Source organism: Pleurodeles waltl, chromosome 1_2, assembly GCF_031143425.1.
Source record: "Pleurodeles waltl isolate 20211129_DDA chromosome 1_2, aPleWal1.hap1.20221129, whole genome shotgun sequence".
NCBI lineage: Eukaryota > Metazoa > Chordata > Amphibia > Caudata > Salamandridae > Pleurodeles > Pleurodeles waltl.
The window spans coordinates 1,175,236,318-1,175,257,541 of record NC_090437.1 but is presented as its reverse complement, the minus strand read 5'-3'; the positions used below and the strand labels follow the sequence as shown (position 1 = coordinate 1,175,257,541).

Sequence of the window (21,224 nt, the reverse complement as noted above, 5' to 3'; positions counted from 1 at the left end):
ATCTACAATCCTTCCGGCATTTCAGTATTTATCATTGTTGTCTGACTAAGCTCCTAGATTCTGGCTTTGAATCATCCTGCTTGGCCAAGTCAAATACTCTGCTAGCCAACCGGATAAGCAAAGGCTTTGACACACAATAGGACAATTTGACAGTGATTACGACTCTTTGTGGTAGAGGAAAGGATGGGGACAGAATATGCATATGCTGATAACATTTTCACATTGCACCTTCCCTCAGCCCCTCAGAAACAAACGAAGGTAGCCAGACCCCTGGAACCAGTTACAGAAGGGGATCCCTTTTGAAGTTTTAGGTGGAGTGAACTAGGCAGCTGTGGAGTTAGGGTGTGGCTTCAGGCTCTCACAGTACCAAAATGGTGTGCACGATGAATCAGAAAAATCAGCAGTACAAGAAGATGTTAACATCTATATGCATGAAGAAACATCATTCTTTACGTATCTATATATATATATATATATATATATATATATATGCATAGATAATAAAATACAGATATAGTATAGGGTTGGAGTGATAATGTGTCATTTTAGTATTGAGCAGAGCTGCCCACCTTGTGGGACTGTCTACCCTGGACGAAACTGCACCTGAAGGGAAACAGAGGAGAGAAAACAAATGACTGCCGCTGAGATGGACTCAAGGGCTTCAGCTGGCACCCAGAGACTACGATTTGTTTATCTATGGCCAATGGTGCTGCCCCAAGCCCCTGCAGATTCTGGAAACGGTATTTGGCTGCACCTGCTAAGGAGGACCCTGGAGGTTTCCCCTGGAACTTCTGTGGACTGGTATTGTACGTAGGCAACCTCCAAATGGGGGACCTTCTGACTCCTGATAACATCCAGGCACCTTGCAACTGGATAAGACGTCCTGGAGTTTGAAGGGTGTAGGTAGGGAGGATACTCACCTTTGGGGCCGTTTGGTTCTAACAAGGATGACACTGAACTGAGGGTAGAGAGCTCAGGCAGAAGACAAGTCCTGAGTGAGGAGCTAAAGGGCTGGAGTGCAGACCCTAAGCTCTCAATCAGAAAGAAGGCAGCTGAAATCAAGTTCCTTGCGGTACCAGATAACATTTACTCATATGGTTCTTATTTCATGATCTTCTATGATATTATCACTATTGAGGTTTAAGTATGTAAGACTGGTATAACCTGTTAAGTGCCTACTAGCATAAGCTCAGTGCAATTTAGCAGTAGGATAGCTGCATTAGCCTTTGTTAGGCTTTGTCTTCTATGACCTGTGTAAATACGTCCCAAAAGTTACATTGTACAAAGTAGTAGTGAATCAGTTTGGATCCTAACAACAGTGTAGTCAAAGTCCATTAGAGAGAAGGACATCTCTTCTTGCATTTAGAAAGCATTAGTTGCACAGCATTCACAATGGTGCGTTTACAAAAATAAATCTTAAAGCAGAAAGGCGATTAAAAAAATGAGGGCTTCCAGCAACCTCTGCTTGTTTTAAGTAACAAATTACCCTCCTTAAAGGACCTCACCCAGGTTGTTCATTATTAGTTCCCAGAGAGACTTTTTACAGAACTGGTAACTTGTAACTTGCCGGCTCTTGGCAGTGCAAATTTCTGTGACTCAGTACTCGTGTCCCATGATCAAGCCCTTGTTTAATGCTGTTTGAATCTCATCATGACTGAAACAAAATCAAAAACTGAGACCCTGTGGGTCTCCAAATAGGAGCTTAGTTCATTCCTCTTGTTAAGTGACCAAATAACATTTGTTACTAACCTATGAGTTTGATTAACTGCCTGGAAAACTGTTTTTTTACTATGCGCCATATTACGTCTTGTGTTCTCAAAGCCCATGATCGTACTGCCTCAGTGTCACAGGAGCTGCATAGTTAAGTACAAAGTGGATCCACAAGAACTTAAAATTATTTTAAAATAGAACCTAAGCACTTTTAAAGTGTCTTCCAAATTTTATAAGCTGTCTTGGTGAGGCTCGGGTTCTCTTCTTTTTTCTTTGATGATGGAATGTTTTAAATTACATTATTCAGCTAGTTTATTTGGCATTTGGTGGCAGATACATTTCTCTACTAATATCAGGACAACTTTACTAAAACTTTGAGTTAGCTGATTTAATGTGAAAATAACAGTTTTTATGTATTTTAATTATGTAGGGGCATTTGTATAGTGTACTACCAGCTGGAAAGCAATGAAGCGCTGAAAAGAGCAGCAAAACGCCTAACTTAAATTTTTAAGAACATTGATAGAGAAGCAGTAACAATGTGGTTATCTAACGAATTAGGTGATAGTTTCAATTATAGGTTCAAGGGAAGCGATTAATCAGTACATGTGCCATAAGAAGATAAGTTACTTATCTGTAACTGTGGTTCTCCAGTATTGGTATCTTTCATAGATTCACATGCTTGAATCAATCCCCGTCATCGAAGTGGGAGTCCCACGGTACATAGAAAGCAGTAAAAAAAATCTCTTTTTTTTTTTTCATTGTAGTCAATGGTAAAAATGCATTCACTTTCATAGCTTATTAGCTTCATTAGATAAGACCCAAAGTCCAGCTAACCAGGCGAGACCACCCCTTTAGAACCCTCAGCACAGAGGCTCAGTATCTCAGATTTTCCAGCACCAGTAATTTCAAGATAGAGATGAAAGAGCTGAGCCTCTATGGAGAGAAGGGTGGGTCGCATGTGAATCTATGAAAGAATCCAATACTGGAGAACCACAGTTACAGGTAAGTAACTTATCTTCTCCAGTATTGGGGTATCTTTCATAGATTCACATGCTTGAATCAGAATAATCAGCAGTACAAGAAGATGTTAACATCTATATGCATGAAGAAACATCATTCTGAATGTATCCTTATATATATATATATATCTATATATACATACATAATAAAATACAGATATAGTTAGATATACTTATCAATATCTATATATATGCTTTATCTTTATATATATATAAGATAAATATCAGTCTGGAAATATTAGCATTCGGGGATGGTGGGTAATGAAGATTATTGGCTCACCTTATGCAAATAAATTACACAAAACTGTTTGTCCTACCGCTGCATCCATCCTGTCAGCAGCATCCAGGCAGTAGTGTTGAGTAAAGGTGTGGCTGCGAGTCCACGTTGCTGCTCTGAAAATCTGGTTTAAAGGCACTCCTGCGAAGAGAGCTGCTGAAATAGATACCGCTCTAGTGGAGTGCGCCTTGACGTTGGCTGGTGTCAGAATTGTATAGCGGAGGAGATCCACCGGGCTATGGATTGCTTGGTAACCGCATTCCCCTTAGTGAGTTGACCATAACTAATGAACAATTGGTCAGCTTTATGAAAGCTGCTAGTCCTCTGGATGTAGAATTTCAGACACCTTTTGAGATCTAGGGAATGAAGTGCTCGCTCTGCTGGAGTTCGAGGGTTCGGAAAGAAAGTCTTTAAAATCAGTGGCTTGTTCAAATGAAAGTTCGAGGGAACTTTAGGAATGAATTGTGGGTTGGTCCTCAGAATGACCATATCTGATTTAAATTGAAGAAAAGGTGGTGAGATTGTGAATGCCTGTATGTCACTAACCCTCTTCGAGGAAGGAAGCGCCAGAAAAGTGCCGTCGTCCAAGAACTATATTTCAGGTCAGCTTTGTGAATAGGCTTGAAGAGATGCCTCATCGATTGGGACAGCACAATATTAAGATGACAGGTAGGAGGAGGATGCTGAATTGGAGGAAACATCCTGAACAAGCCTTTTAGAAATTGCTTTATTATCCTGGATGACCATAAAGATGGCAAAACTGCCGTACGGCGGAAACGAGAAATGGCAGCTATGTGAACTTTGATCGATGAATGGGAAAGACCTGATTTCGCTAATTGCAAAAGATACAGAAGTATCTGCTCTGGAGAAGACTTTAGAGGATGAATATTGAAGGTTTTGCATCATATGCAGAATCTTTTCCACTCAAGTCTGTACGTCTTATTCGTAGACTGGGCTCTGGCACAGGGGAGCACCTATCTACAGTCTGAAGGGATATCTAGACTGCCAAACTCAGAATTCAGGAGCCAGGCCGATAATCGAAGAGAAGTCGGGTTGGGATGATGGACCTGCCCCTGAGTCATCGTTAGCAAGTCTAGTGTTGGTCTCAATCGAATGTGAGGTTGCTCCGAGAGGAGCAGCAGCTCCGTGAACCAAAACTGGCACGTCCATCTGGGAGCGATCAATAGTAGTCGGCAAGGTTCTCTCTTCATCTTTTGAAGAAGTCTCGGGATGAGTGGGAGCGGGGGAAAAGCATAGGCATAAATCCCTGACCATTTGATCAAAAACTCATTCCCCTTTGACCCTTTTTGCTGTTTCCAGCTTGCGAAGTGTTGGCATTTTCTGTTCTGCCTTGTCACAAACAGATCTAGACTGGGTTTGCCCCAACGAAGAAAGAGGCGGTCGAGAGTCGCCTGGTTGAGCTCCCATTCGTGACAGGTCGTCCGTGTTCTGTTTAGTGCATCTGCCAAAGTGTTGGATACTCCTGGGAGGTGTTCCGCTCTGATTGTTATACGATGGTGTAGAACCCAATGCCACAGCTCCTGTGCCTGAAGAGACAGCGCCTGTGATCTTTTACCCCCTTGCTTGTTGAGGTAATGCATGACTGTGGTGTTGTCAGTTCTTATCAACACAGAGGAACCTCTGATCTTGGCGAGGAAGGCCTTGAGCGCCAGGAAAACTGCCTTTAATTCCAATATGTTGATGTGGAGTGCTGACTCCTGTAAGGACCATCTCCCTCTCACTGATAGGTCCTGTAAACTGTGCGCCCCATCCCTCTAGAGACGCATCTGTTGTTGGAATGTGCACTGGTTTGTCCTTCAGGAAGGAGAGGCCTGAGATGAGAGGGGTGTTTTTCCACCAATTCAAGGCTTGTCTCGCTGGTAAGGTTATTTGGACAATATCGTCGAAAGATCTGTTTATTTATTTCCACTGAATGTCCAATTGTTGAAGTGTTCTCATGTGAAGGCGACAGTTTGCTATCAACGGAATGCACGAAGAGAGCATACCCTGAAAAGATTTGTAAGTCCGGAAAGAAGTGGACTTTCTTCGGCTGAGACGGCTCACTAGGTTTAGAAGTTTTTGCCGTCTGTCCTGAGAAGCAAAAGCTCTTGCCTGCTGCGTGTCCAAAACAGCCCCTAGAAAGGTGATGTTGTTAGACAGATCTAGGAGAGACTATGGGTAGTTGACTGTTAGTCCCAACGCCTTGAAGAGGGACAAGCATTTTTCTGTGTCTCTGGCTGCCTTGGACACTGTTAGTGCCTGTAGGAAGTTGGCTCTGTATATACTATTTCAAAGTAAGAAATAGTGTGCACAGAGTCCAAGGGTTCCCCTTAGAGGTAAGATAGTGGCAAAAGTAGATAATTCTAATGCTCTATTTTGTGGCAGTGTGGTCGAGCAGTAGGCTTATCAGAGGGTAGTGTTAAGCATTTGTTGTACACTCACAGGCAATAAATGAGGAACACACACTCAAAGACCTACTCCAGGTAAATAGGTTTATATATTGAAAAATATATTTTCTTAGTTTATTTTAAGAACCATAGGTTAAAGATTTACAGTTAATACTTTAAATGTAAGGTACTTCACTTCGATACATTAGGAACTTTGAACGAAAACAAGATCATGTACAGTCTTTGTAAAAATGGCAATAAGCTATTTTCAAAGTGGACACAGTGCAAAAATCAACAGTTCCTGGGGGAGGTAACTAAAGGTTAGTTTTGAAGGTAAGTAAAACACTTACAAGTCTCAAGTTTGGGGCATAAGCAGCCCACCATTGGGGGTTGAAGGTAACCCCAAAGTTACTACACCAGCAGCTGGTCAGGTGCAGAGGTCAAAGAGATGCCCAAAACACATAGGCGCCTATGGAGAACAGGGGTGCTCCGGTTCCAGTCTGCCAGCAGGTAAGTACTTGCGTCCTCGGGGGGCAGACCAGGGGGATTTGTGGAGCACTGGGTGGGGACACGAGAAGGCACACAAAGTACACCCTCAGCGGCACAGGGGCGGCCGGGTGCAGTGAGCAAAGCAGGCTTCAGGTTTTAGATTGAAAACAATGGAGGGACCAGGGGGTCACTCTAGCGTTGCAGGCAGGCACAGGGGGGGCTTCTCGGGAAAGCCACCACCTGGGCTAAGCAGAGGGTCGTCTGGGGGTCGCTCTTGCACTGAAGTTCGGTTCCTTCAGGTCTTGGGGGCTGCGGGTGCAGCCTCTGGATTCTCTCTGCAGGCATTGCTGTGGGGGCTCAGGGGGGGTCGTCTCTGGTTACTCATGGGCTCGCAGTCGCCGGGGGGTCCTACCTGAGGTGTTGGTTTTCTGCAGGTCGAGCCTGGGGCATCGGGTGCAGAGTGGGCTCGCAGTCGCCGGGGGGTCCTCCCTGAGGTGTTGGTTTTCTGCAGTTCGAGCCTGGGGCATTGGGTGCAGAGTGTGAAGTCTTGCGCTTCAGGCGGGAAACGTGAAGTCTTTGGAAGTTGCTTCTTTGTTGCAAAGAAGTTGCAGGTTTTTAACAGGTCGCTGTTCATGGGAGCTTCTTGGTCCTGTAGTCCAGGGCAGTCCTCTGAGGCTTCAGAGGTCGCTGGTCCCTGTCAGATGCGTCGCTGGAGCAGGTTTTCGAAGTTGGAGACAGGCCGGTAGGGCTGGGGCCAAATCAGTTGTCGTCTTCCTCCTTCTCTGCAGGCTTGTAGGTCAGCAGTCCTTCTTCAGGTTGCAGGAATCCGATTTTGTGGGATCTGGGGAGCCCGTAAATACTGAATTTAGGGGGGTGTTTAGGTCTGGGTGTCCTTGAGGGATGCTACACCCTCTTTGTGCCTCCTCCCTGTGGGGAGGGGGGCACATCCCTAATCCTATTGGGGGTATCCTCCAAACTCAAGATGGAGGATTTCTCAAGGCAGGGGTCACCTTAGGGGCTGTCATGACTGGTGGGTGACTCCTCCTTGTTTTTCTCATTATCTCCTCCAGCTTTGCCACCAAAAGTGGGGGCAGTGGCCGGAGGGGTGGGCATCTCCACTAGCTGGGATGCCCTGAGGCGCTGTAACAAAAGGGGTAAGCCTTTGAAGCTCACCGCCAGGTGTTACAGTTCCTGCAGGGGGAGGTGAGAAGCACCTCCACCCAGTACAGGCTTTGTTCCTGGCCACAGCGTGACAAAGGCACTCTCCCCATGTGGCGGGCAACATGTCTGGTGTGTGGCAGGTTGGCAGGAGCTGGTCAGCCTTCACTAGAAGTCGGGTATGTTTTCAGGGGGCATCTCTAAGATGCCCTCGGGGTGTATTTTACAATAAATTGCACACTGGCATCAGTGTGCATTTATTGTGCTGAGAAGTTTGATACCGAACTTCCCAGTTTTCAGTGTAGCCATTATGGAACTGTGGAGTTTGTGTCTGACAAACTCCCAGACCATATACTTAATATGGCCACAACTGTACTTACAATGTCTAAGAATAGACTTAGACACTGTAGGGGCATAGTGCTCATGCACATTTGCCCTCACCTGTGGTATAGTGCACCCTGCCTTAGGGCTGTAAGGCCTGCTAGAGGGGTGACTTACCTATGCCACAGGCAGTGTGAGGTTGGCATGGCACACTGAGGGGAATGCCATGTTGACTTAATCATTTTCTCCCCACCAGCACACACAAGCTGTGAAGCAGTGTGCATGTGCTGAGTGAGGGGTCCCTAGGGTGGCATAAGACATGCTGCAGCCCTTAGATACCTTCCCTGGCATCAGGGCCCATGGTACCAGTTAGAAGGGACTTACCTGAGTGTCAGGGTTGTGCCAATTGTGGAGACAAAGGTACAGTTTAGGGAAAGAACACTGGTGCTGGGGCCTGGTTAGCAGGGTCCCAGCACACTTTCAAATCATAACTTAGCATCAGCAAAGGCAAAAAGATAGGGGGTAACCATGCCAAGGAGGCATTTCCTTACAGTGCCTTTATAAGCCAGTCGTCCAAGTACGGGAAAACATGGATTCCCAACTGCCTGAGGTAGGCTGCGACTGGGGCCAGAACCTTGGTGAAAACTCTTCGGGCCGATCTGAGGACATCATGAAATCTCCTTGGTTGAGTAATCGTAGCACATCTTGAAGGGTGATCATAGGAAACAATTGTTTTTTCAAGAATTTGTTCAGAGGTCTAAAATAGGTCACCAGTCTCCTGTCTTTTTACGCATGAGGAAGAAGCGAGAGTAGAAGCCTGTTCCTCTCTGAGCATTCGGTACGATCTCTATTGCTCCCTTGTCTATCAAGATGCAATCTGTACTAGGAGTTCTTTTAGACAGGCAGGTGGGGGTCCTCCTGGTGGCACTTCTGGAGGAGGCTGATGAAACTCTAGTGTGTGTCCCTTGCTGACAATATTGAAGACCCATCTGTCTGATGTGATCAGGGACCATTGGTGGAAGTTGGAAATTCTGTCCCCTGTCAGAGTGCTGGGATAGGGGTTGGGTGCAGGCAACTGATGGAGGTCAGTGCTTTCTCACAGCGTCCTTGCTCTTATAAGAGGATTTCCCCCTTGTGGTTTGACGGAAGGATGCAGATGACGGTTGCCGATAGGCGTGCAGCTGCTGTTGACCAATGGTGGTGCAAACTTGACTTTGGTAGGGCAGATACTGCCGATACTGATGTAATCCGCCCCTGTAAGAATAAAGCCCCCTTCTTATTGCTCCTCGAAAGGGCTGCCTTTTAAATTGTAGCGTACCCAGGGTTCTAGCTGTTTCTTTGTCTGCCTTTATCGAATGCAGGGCGTCATCGGCGTGCTTGCCGAATAATAGTTCTCCGTCATAAGGCATACCTAGGATCCTCAGTTGCACTTTCGGCCGAAAAGATGTAGTTTTCAGCCACCCCTGACGTCTCAATACAGCAGCCCCGGATAACTGGCGGAAACCTGTAGATGAGACATCGATAGCACAGTCTATAATCTCTGCAGAGATCTTCTCACCTTCTTGTAGTATTTTACGTGCTTCAGCTCTATTATCTTCAGGCAGGAGGTCGATGAACTGGGGTATATTCGCCCACATATGACGGTTGTATCTTCCCAGGACTGCCAGGTAGTTCGCCGATCTGACTGTGGTGGTGGCCATAGTCGAAAACTTCTTTCCAATGGAATCTAACCACCACCCTTCCCTATATGGGGGTGCAACAAGTGGGGAAGACGGATTCCTGGACCTACGCTGCGCTGCCTGAGATATCACTGAGTCTGGTTTAGGGTGACCAATTAAGCAGGCTGGTGAGTTGTCTGGCGCTTTGAATTTCTTGTCCAGCCTTGGCAGCACTGCTGGGACTGAAGATGGGTTCTGCATGACTTTAAGGCCCTTCTCCCAAATAAAGTCAACAATCGGTATTGCTCGAACCGATTTCCTAGTGTCCTGCTTAAAATCATTGAGGAAACAATCTGACTGCTTAGACGTTATGGGCAGTTGGAACCTCTTTGCTGCTCTCTCCATTACACTATGGAAACCACCAATGTCTTGTGGTGGAGAATCAACCGGTGGTGGTGTAGAAGGGGATGGCGTCTGAGTTTGATACTTGTCCCATTCATGGGGAAGCGATTCTGTGTCCTGTGTCTCGCCCTCTTCTTGTTCGTCATCCAACGAGGGTGGATCGTTATCCTGACCTGACGATGGGACTGGATTAGGTCCTGCAGACTCTGATGGCTGACTGGGAGGGCTCAACGCTATTAGCGGAGGTTGCACAGAAGTGGTTGAACCCGGTGGAGGGAACTTAGAATAATAATCCTGCATCATATGTTGAAGGTTGGCAATCAATGATACTGGCATTTGGATAGTTCGCTCTTCTTGCAACTCTTGAGCTCCTGGTTGCCTCTGCTCCTGCAACGAGTGTTGTATATATAGCTGTTCAATCTCTGCCTCATCATCTTTAACTTGGCATTTTATTCCCAGGTCAGAAGGGCTACGTGCGACCGAACACAGACCATCATCCGAGTATATATCTCCCTCCACGTTATCAAAAAGATGTTGTGGAGGTGCCGGTGATACCTTACTAGGTGACGTATGAGAGGGTAAAAGAGTCTGTTGACTGGACTTTCGTCTTATTGCCAGAATTCTCAAAGGCAAGAAAGAAGATCCTCCAGACTCTATAGGTGTGGACTCAGAAATCTGACCTGACCTGTCGATGGTGGTGCTGTCGATGGCAAGGTGCCGTTGATGGCGTGGTTGACGGCGTGGTCATTGACAGTGATATTGTCGATGGTGCCATCGTCGACAGCAGGAACGTCGTTGACGACGACGAAGCAGATCTTCGTGTCATCGTCGATACTGCAGTCAGTGGAATCGTCGTCAATGAAGTTCTTTGCAGCTTACTCGTAGATGCTGATGTTGACGGTGTGCGCGTCGACGACAGAGATCTTACTTTCTTTTCTGTCAACGGTCTCTTTGAAATCTTTATAGTTTGGGTAGCTGAAGAGCCATACTTCAGACTCACCGATATTATAGTTGTTGATGACAACTGTGATGAAGTTATGATAATGGACAACAATGGAGCTGTAAATGTCGCCATCGCTGATGCGAAACCTGCTGTCGACAACGCGCTCATCGACGGTGCCGTCGACAATGTCGAGATCATAGATGCAGACAGTGGCAGGGAGCTTGATGATTTCCTAATCGTCTTGGAGGTGGTAGCTGGAGTGGAAAGCTCAAAGCGAACCTTACCACCATGTTCCTTTGAAGTTGAGGGACATTCATCAGCTCTTTCCCTAAAAGAACGTAGTCTCTTGGCTGACTTACTGGTTTTTGAAAAACTCTCCACAGATCTCTTCCTCTTCTTTGAGGCCACTGAGGTATCACTATCTTCCTCTTCAGAGAGAGATTCTCTGGACTTGCGTTTCTGGAGCCAAAGAAGGAGCCTGGCTTCTCTATCTCTGGGAGTCTTGCTGGAAAATGTTCTACAGATCTTGCAGTCTTTCACCTTATGCTCTGGGTGAAGACAGTATATGCAGTCCTTGTGGGGGTCCTCACAATGAAGCCTTAGCTTACCACAGGTGCTGCAAGGTCTAAATAAACCTTTCTTAGCTGTAGACATGCTGACAAAGTACAGCTGATAAGTTATAATGAAATATCTGGAAAAAATTCTCCTGAAGAGAAGGTAAACTGAGCAGAGCTCAGGGAGACTCCCTTACACACGATGTGCAGTAGAAAATCGGAGCTTCTGCGCTGAGGTTTCTAAAGGGGTGGTCTTGCCTGATTGGCTGGACTTTGGGTCTTTTCTAATGAAACTAATAAGCAATGAAAAATAATGTATTTTTACCATTGAGTACAATGAAAAAAAAAAAAAAAAGAGGAGATTCTTTTCTACTGCCTCCTATGTACCGTGGGACTCCCACTTCGACGACGGGGAATGATTCAAGCATGTGAATCTATGAAAGATACCCCAATACTGGAGAATATGTGGATCTGAGAGGTCCATCAATTTACCACTAATACCTATGTACTAAACAATAGTAATCATTATCCATCACATAAGCGTCTATCATGAAGATGTTGAGTCATAAACAAACTTCTTTTAGTATTAAGTATCGACCATAATAACAACTACCTGTTCAGACCCAGCTGGCTTGATAGAAATTGAAGAGCAACCAACAGTCTGGAACTGTTACAAGTGCAGTTATTTTAAGATAACAGTCCTAGGATAAAGCATGAGGTAAGGTGGAAGAGAATCCAAGAAACCACAGTGCTGATAATGGGCATGGGTAACTTGGGAAAGCAAATGCAACCACACTATTGTAGATGTTTTTTTCGTAAGTTTATTCCATAGAGGTTACGCTATTCTATAACTAGATGAGGCTTCTACATAGTAGATGGCTTCATGAAAGACCAAAACCTAGGTAAAAAGAGTGGGCAAACATGGCGAGATTTGTTACCAATCAGCCTTCAATGCATTCACATTTGTATCTTACCAACAAGTAGGTAGCAATGGCAACATCTTCATAAACAAATTTCTCAGGATCGGTTACTTCGGGCCACACCTTTGTAAAAAGATGTTAAAAGCACAATCAGTCTTCCGATATTACTTTCACAGTAGGTGGTAACATTATTATGAAACGTACAGGGCGCTACAAAGGTTTAAGACGAAAAGGCAGATAGAAACTAAAACGGAAAGCTCTGCAGGTACATCTGGTTATTCTAACACTCTAGAGACACATTGGATCATTTTGCATGTTTGCCAATTAAAGGGCAAAGATGTAAGTTTCAATGCATGCAGAAACAGATATTTTACTAGTCTTCCATACAGAACATTTCTATTGTCAATGCTTTCTCTGAAAATCTGCCACTATTCACCTGTTCACAACCTTCCTCAACCAGAATACACAAGAATGTAACGTTACATAGCATACATCAAGCTTACAGTGATCTTGCTTGCGTAACAAATACCTGATATTTGTAGTTTTAAAGGTCAGAAATGGTGTCAAAATGGTGTAAACATCTGCATCTTACAAACTTATCCGCACCTGAAACAGTGGAAGTAAAACTGTAGGGATCTCAGCAAAGAATGTCCAAGTCACCCTGTTCTTCCTATGGATGAACTTGACACCTTAAAGCTTGTTTAAAATTGAAAGACCATATTAAAGACATAAGCACAGGATTTTAGAATGATAACTAAGCATGTCCAGGTTCGTCCCCAAATCCGCTAGTTCAAAATCCCATCCACCACAACATGGTCATCAGGATTGTCAATCTTCAGTTCTTTTTCCCTCTGGTCATACCTAAGACTAAGGATGGAAGGGTTGTAAGGAAATGCCTTCATTGGCATGGTTACCACCTGACTTCTTGCCTTTTGTTGATGCCAATTATGATTGAAAGTGTGCTGGGACCCTGCTAGCCAGGCCCCAGCACCAGTGTTCTTTCCCTAAACTGTACCTTTGTTCCCACAATTGGCACAGCCCTGGCACAGAGATAAGTCCCTTGTAAATGGTACCCCTGGTACCAAGGGCCCTGTGACCAGGGACAGTCTCCAAGGGCTGCAGCATGTCTTATGCCACCCCGAGGACCCCTCACTCAGCACATGCACACTGCCTCACAGCTTGTGTGTGCTGGAGGGCAGCAAATGACTAAGTCTACATGGCCTCCCCTCCGGGTGCCATGCCCACCTCTCACTGCCTGTGGCATAGGTAAGTCACTCCTTTAGCAGGCCCTACAGCCCTAAGGAAGGGTGCATTATACCACAGGTAAGGGCATAGGTGCATGAGTACTATGCCCCTACAGTGTCTAAGCAAAACCGTAGACATTGTAAGTGCAGGGTAGCAATAAAGAGTATATGGTCTGGGAGTCTGTCAATTACGAACTCCACAGTTCCATAATGGCTACACTGAAATCTGGTATCAAACTTCCCAGCACAGTAAATGCACACTTATGCCAGTGTGGAATTTATAGTAAAATACACCCAGAGGGCATCTTAGAGATGCCCCCTGAATACCAGTCCGACTCCTAGTGCTAGGCTGACCAGTTTCTGCCAGCCTGTCACAACCAGACAAGTTTCTAGCCACAAGGGGTGAGTGCCTTTGTCACTTTGTGGCCAGGAACAAAGCCTGTACTGGGTGGAGGTGCTTCTCACCTCCCCCTGCAGGAACTGTAACACCTGGCGGTGAGCCTCAAAGGCTCATGCCTTTTGTTACAGCACCCCTGGGCATCCCAGCTAGTGGAGATGCCTGCCCCTACGGCCACGGCCCCCACTTTTGGCAGCAAGGCTGGAGGAGATAATGAGGAAAACAAAGAGGAGCCACCTACCAGTCAGGACAGCCCCTAAAGTGCCCTGAGCTGATGTGACTCCTGCCTTTAGAAATCCTCCATCTTGAGTTTGGAGGATTCCCTTAATAGGAATAGGGTGTTATCCACCCTCCAGGACAGTAGCCATTGGCTACTGCCCCCCAGACCTAAAGTTTAGGGGAGACCCTGAACCCAGGAAATCGGATTCCTGCAACCTACAACAAGAAGAAGGACTGCTGACCTGAAAGCCCCGCAGAGACGAAAACTGACTTGGCCCCAGCCCTACCGGCTTGCCTCCAGACTCAAAGAACCTGCACAGCGATGCATCCGACAGGGACCAGCGACCTCAGAGGACTCAGAGGACTGCCCTGAACACGAAGGACCAGAAACTCCCAAGAACAGCTGCACTGTTCAAAAACTGCAGCAACTTTGCAACTTTAAAGCAACTTTCAAAGATCTCTCTCTTCCCGCCAGAAGCGTGAGACTTCACACTCTGTTCTCTTGTACTCGAGCCGGGGGCATCAGGTGCAAACACTGCAGAGAAGACTCCCAGGCGACTACGACGACGTGGGTAACCTGAGTCGACCCTCCTGCACCCTCGCAGCAATGCCTCCAGAGAGGATCCCCCCGACCGCAACTGCCTGGTAACAAGGAACCCGACGCCTGGACCAAGCACTGCACCCGCAGCCCCCAGGGCCGAGAGGAACCACCTTCCAGTGCAGGAGTGACCAGTAGGCGGCCCTCATCCTAGCCCATTCAGTGGCTGACCCGAGAAGCCACCCTGTGCCCTGCCTGCATCGCCTAAGTGCCCCCCCGGTCCCTCCGTTGCTTTCAATAGCAAACCTGATGCCTACTTCGCCTACTGCACCCGACCGCCCCTGTGCCGCTGACGGTGTGATATGTGGGCTTGTGTGTGTCCCCCCCCCCCAGTGCTCTACGAAACCCCCCTGTTCTGCTCCCCGAGGATGCAGGTACTTACCTGTAAGCAGACTAGTACCGGAGCACCCCTGTTCTCCATATGTGTTTTGGGCCCTCCTTTGACCTCTGCACCTGACCGGCCGCCCTCCTTTGACCTCTGCACCTGACCGGCCCTGTGTTGCTGGTGCAGTGACTTTGGGGTTGCCTTGAACCCCCAACGGTGGGCTGCCTATGCCCAGAAGACTGACTTTGTAAGTGCTTTACTTACCTGAGAAACCTAACCAAACTTACCTCCCCCTGGAACTGTTGATCTTTGCAAAGTCCACTTTTATAATAGCGTATTGCAATTTAAACTTAAACTGTGTGTACTACTGTTTTAAATCAAAGTTCCATACTTACCTGTGTGAAGTACCTTTCATTTTTGTACTTACCTCAAATCTTGAATGCTGTGGTTCTAAAATAAATTAAGAAAATATATTTTTCTATATAAAAACTATTGGCCTGGAGTTAAGTCTTTGAGTGTGTGTTCCTCATTTATTGCCTGTGTGTGTTCAACAAATCCTTAACAATACCCTCTGATAAACATACTGCTCGACCACACTGCCACAAAATAGACCATTAGTATATTTTGCCACTATCAACCTCTAAGGGGAACCCTTTGACTCTTTGCACACTATCTCTCACTTTGACATAGTATATACAGAGCTAACTTCCTACATGGGTCATCTTAGAACGAGAGATTCGGTTAGGAGTGCAGGCACTGCTGTAAGTAACATTCACTTATTCACAGGCTCCAGGTGTTCTTATCGATGACTGATAGAAACAGTATAAAAATGAACAAGTAAGGCTGAAAGGAAGAATGCAAGAAATATGAAAAACCAAAATGTGCGCGTGGGAAAGCAGACATGTTACATTTTTAGAACCTACATTAGTAAGAGCAATTGACCGATTCGAAAAGAAGCATGTTCGCCCTTTTCAAGCTTTCTCAATTAAACTTAGTTTCTGTACTTCTTTCTAATAACACTAGTTGAGCGGTTCCTTATTTTGCTTATAAAATTAATTGACAAATCCATCTGCACAAAACGTTTTCTATTTGCTTATGTCTATTTGCTGTTTTAATTCACGATCATTTAAGCTAGCTCCTTGTCTCTTGTGACTTTCATGACATCATCAGCGTTATTAATCATAAATGTATTAATTTAGGAAATATATATATATATATATATAAATATATATATATATATATATATATTTATTTTTGAACCCTTTATTTTTCATTTTGAAAGAACAGACAGCAGTATGAGCAGCATTATACACAGTACACAGCAGGTCATGATGGAAAGGATTACTGTCCAAATAACAAATGCTCGTTCGGCCTTTCTTCATCTCACCACTTTGCCCAGTTACACACGAAACAGGTGGTATGAACGCCCTAACTTGCTGCCGTTAGACCTCCTCCCAAACTGAATTTGTGTCATCACCCACACTCACATGCATGTCATCACTGTTAGCAGATTCAGTGTCATCTCAAAATCTAAGAAAGTGTTGCACACATCCCTCCACACCATGATGTCATCTTCCAGTTTATCACCCCCGACTCAACTTCATATGTACCTCGACCCATCCAGGTGATGGCCACTCTACGTCTGACCAGAACTAGTGTCAGTTATAGGAATTCGTAGATCATTTTACGACCCTTTGGCCTCTTAACATAGCCCAGCAATCAGTTTAATGGTATATGGTCAATTTGCAAGTGTGTGGCCTGCTGAAGGTCTGTAACTACCTGTCCCCAGAAGCCATGCACTGTCCGGCATCTCCAAGCCAGGTGTATGAAATCTGCCCCGCTGGCATTGCAGATCGGGCAACTATCCGGCCTGGCGGAGATATGCGGTGCAGACTCGTAGAGGTTATATATGTCCTATGGAGGAAATTATAGTGCACTAGCTTAAAGCGGGCGTTAGAAGACACCATGCGTGTGAGCTCGCAGATACTTGGCCATGCAAGGTCATCAAACGGCGAGTCCAAGACAGACTCTCATGCAGCACATGTTGTGGGCGGTGAACCAGAAAGGTCCTCTCTCATTGTCCTATAAGGGTGTGTGATCAGATGTCTACCTGCACTGCAGAGAGAGTTCTGCACATGTATACAGGCATTACTGCAACACCACCATTTTCGACAAAGCCACTCTGCCCTTCAGTGATAGCGGCAATGTGATCAAGAATGCTACTGACTTCCGCCCCACTGCATGGCACAGCTTACAGGGGAATGGTCCGACAGGAAGCGCGCCAAATGAGTCACTGCAATATCTTCCATCTGCAGTAATTCTGCCACCAGTATCCAGTCTACTGTGTGTATTGGGCGTGGCGGAGTAACAGGTATATGTCCTCTGTGCCAAATTACTTGTTCACCAGATATCCACAAACCCCAACTTTTGCATTACCTTAATAAGCATGGTGATCATTAAAGGTCTGGTACGAGTCACTTGTTTTCTGTTACAACTATACTGCTACTCCCATGTCTGTAACTTTAGAGACTTTTCAAAAAAACATATGTGAAATATGTGTATTTTCAAGGAGGACCAACAATAACAAGCACTGTCAAAGCCCACGTTTCGCCTATGCGAACTACTGGCTTTGTCAATGTGTTTAACCAAGTCGCTCAGGTGTGGATGGCCAAATAATAGTGTTTTTTTGTTCAACTGCTGGTATGACGGTGGACTGGGATACATCTTGGAGAGTGGGCGTGCAGCACCGTATTGTAAAAGGAAGCATGACAGACAACAATGTGCAAATGGATGAGTAACAAAACAATAAGAGGCGTTTTCTGAAAATAAATGCATTGTTGGGGCAATATTAAAGTGCAGACTAGAACACTGACAGAACATTAGTCAAACAGTTCAGGTCATACCCATACAAACATGTGTGCCACAGCGCTAGCTCTTAGAGCTGTGGTTATTTGGAATGTGTCACCCGAAAAGTCCTATCTCCTGACCCACAAGACTAAAATTCCAATGAGCGAATCACTTTAAGTAATGTTATAAGATGTACAGCAGTAAAACAAAGTGTATGAATCACTTATGAAATTCACAGGTACGATTCGCTTTACGTAATGTTAGAAGGTGTGCAACATTAAAACCGGGTGTGCGAATCACCAGTGAAGTGTCACTGAAAATATCATCCCAATGACCTCATTTTAACTGAATCACCAAAATAGTGTTCAGATCACCATAACATACTTGTGTCTGCACAGTTAAGAAACAAGGTGTGCGAATCACCGCTGAATTACAACTGTCTGTAGGATCCAATGAGGAAATATCTGAAACAGGCTTGGAACAAGGTGTGCGAATCACGGTACCTCAAAAGAGTACAATCTGCAGTAACTCCCACTGTGACAAGATAATATGTGTCTAAAGCATGTTTAATATTTCTCTCACCATAGGTTGATGAACGTCTGTAAGATGCAACCCGTCTAAGCATTGACAAGCACAATGCTTCTTTAACTTGAAGAGATTAACTTGTGTCCAAAATGACAGACGCTGCACCTCCTCTTGGCGTAACTAACGTAGGAAGACAGGCAGACTTAAGTCTCAAAAATGACAAACGCTGAATGAAAGAAGAACATGAGTGCACTTACTCTGCGACCTCATGTGATAGGAACAGCCCTCAAGAAGGCGGCTCTCGAATTTGACTCAAGACTGTGCCATGCTGTTAAATTACCACTGATAACTGCTGACTCAACAGACCTTGGGACACAGCAAGCAATTGGAACAGGCCTTGAGAATGCGGCTCGATAGTGTGGCTAGTGACACTGCCCCACACTGTTGAATCTGCGCTGGTAACTGCCAACTTGCCCAAGGTTGGCACTTATGTTGAAATAAAGTTCAAAAACATGAAAGTCCATAAACGAAATGTAGTTCCCTTGGTCCAGTCCGGCACTTAACAGGAGCAATCCCAATGTCAATAGCGAAGCAGAGAGTTCCAAATGAAAGTCTGTAGTTGAAATATGATGCTGAATTAAAGCCTGTACAGGTATCCAAGTAAAGGTTTCCGTCGGTGCCAAAATAAGTTGTCTTCAAACAAGCACAAGACAAAGGTTCCTACTGGAGTATGTTTAATCCTCAATACAGGCTCTATCCACAGCACTCTCCAATTCCAACAGTGTCTCAACCCCAACTGACTTATCAGCATTCCACAATTCATCCATAAATATCCATAGAACATTCCTTACTACACATTCCAGCACTTAGCCCAAGATACCATATAGATATTCAGTACTTTCACTCTTACCCTGTTCTGGTCTACATTCACAAGTGCGTGTTTTACAAATTGGACAAGAGCAGTACAGTGAGCAATATTTTACAAAGCTTGTCTATTTGGATATAAGAATTAATGACTGTATGGGACAAAAAGTAGTTGCTCGCTTTCCCCAGCCTGCTCATGTAAGTTTAATAATGTTGTTTAGGGCTTATGATCAAAAGCCCAAACATGGAACTAAGTAAACATTTTGTCTTATTTACTTTAAGTGGTATAATATGTTTTTCCCAGAGCTCTTTAAAAAAATGAATATATATTTGTCAACCTTCTTCCTAGATGTTTGCAGTCGCAGGGCCAACCCGATTGTATCGCAGGTGAGATCGGATGTCTTCGCCCTTCTAAATAGGCCTCTCGGTGCTCTGTTGTTGGACCTGGCTTTTTTGATAGGGTCATCCCGAAACTTTTTGGCTCCTTAGTCCTATTTTTTCTGACCTGTTGTTGTTGGCTTTTGAACTCTGGGCACTTTACCACTGCTAACCAGTGCTAAAGTGCATATGCTCTCTGTGTAAATTGTACTGTTGATTGGTTTATCCATGACTGGCTATTTGATTTACTTGTAAGACCCTAGTAGAGTGCACTATATGTGGCTAGAGCCTGTAGATTAAATGCTACTAGTGGGCCTGCAGCACTGGTTGTGCCACCCACTTAAGTAGCCACTTCACCTTGTCTCAGGCCTGCCACTGCAAGGCCTGTTTGTGCACTTTCACTGCCACTTCGACTTGGCAATTAAAAGTACTTGCCAAGCCTAAAACTCCCCTTTTTCTACATATAAGTCACCCCTAATGTGTGCCCTAGGTAACCCCTAGAGCATGGTGCTGTGTGGGTAAAAGGCAGGACATGTACCTGTGTAGTTTATATGTCCTGGTAGTGTAAAACTCCTAAATTCGTTTTTACACTACTGTGAGGCCTGCTCCCTTCATAGGCTAACATTGGGGCTGCCCTCATACATTGTTGCAGTGGCAGCTGCTGATCTGAAAGGAGCAGGAAGGTCATATTTAGTATGGCCAGAATGGTAATACAAAATCCTGCTGACTGGTGAAGTCGGATTTAATATTACTATTCTAGAAATGCCACTTTTAGAAAGTGAGCATTTCTTTGCACTTAAATCTTTCTGTGCCTTACAATCCACGTCTGGCTAGGTTTAGTTGACAGTTCCTTGTGCATTCACTCAGACACACCCCAAACACAGGGTACTCAGCCTCACTTGCATACATCTGCATTTTGAATGGATCTTCCTGGGCTGGGAGGGTGGAGGGCCTGCCCTCACACAAAGGACTGCCACACCTCCTACTGGGACCCTGGCAGACAGGATTGAACTGAATGGGGACCTGGTGCATTTCTTAGCCACTCTTTGAAGTCACCCCCACTTCAAAGGCACAATTTAGTATAAAACAGGGCCTCTGCCCTACCTCATCAGACACATGCTGGAGAAGAAACCTGAACCAGAACCTACATCCTGCCAAGAAGAACTGCCTGGCTGCTCAAAGGACTCACCTGTCTGCTTTCTCCAAAGGACTGCTGCCTTGCTGTTGGCCTGCTGCCTTGCTGAACTCTTGTCTGGCTGTAAAAGTGCTCTCCAAGGGCTTGGATAGAGCTTGCCTCCTGTTCCCTGAAGTCTCAGGACCAAAAAGACTTCTCTTTTTCATTTGGACTCTTCGTGCGCTGAACATTTTGACGCACAGCTTGTTCTGCGGTGAAAAATTCACTGCACGCCGATCCAGAAAGACGCCGCTCAACGCCTGCGGTGCAACAGGAACTTCGACGCACGGCCTCGCATGGACAACGCCGCCCGATTTCCAGAGGGGAAATCAACGCGACGCCTGCCGTGAGAAAGAAAATTCCACGCACAGCCTCTCGGAATGACGCGCAGCCAGATAACAAGCCGAGGAATCCATGCACAGACCCTGGGACATCTGGTAATCCCACGATCCATAGAAGGAGACGGTCCGCGTGCCGGAAAATGACGCACGTCTTCCCCGAGTGAAAAATAACGACGCAAGTCCGTGTGTGAAGGGGCGTAACCGACGCACACACCATTTTTCCACACATCTCCTCTTCTGCGGCCCTCTGCGGAGATTTTCCACTCCAAACCAGGTACTTTGTTTTTGAAAGAGACTTTGGCTCTGATTCCAAGCTTGGCGGGCGGCGGGAGCCGCCCGCCAAGCGGAAACCGCCAGAAGACCGTACCGCGGTCAAAAGACCGCAGCGGTCATTCTGGGTTTCCCACTGGGCTGGCGGGCGACCGCCAAAAGGCCGCCCGCCAGCCCAGTGGGAAACACCCTTCCACGAGGAAG

General features: G+C 45.7%; 1 protein-coding gene across 2 annotated transcripts in view; it reads right to left on the bottom strand.

The window, feature by feature from the left end:
- TRMT44 (tRNA methyltransferase 44 homolog) overlaps positions 1–21,224 on the bottom strand; it is a 246,607-nt gene that overhangs the window by 202,718 nt on the left and 22,665 nt on the right. For both annotated transcript variants that reach the window (XM_069203438.1, XM_069203431.1), the window contains exon 4: positions 11,893–11,961. In XM_069203438.1, the coding sequence (XP_069059539.1) occupies positions 11,893–11,961 (69 nt within the window). The remainder of the gene's footprint in view (positions 1–11,892; positions 11,962–21,224) is intronic.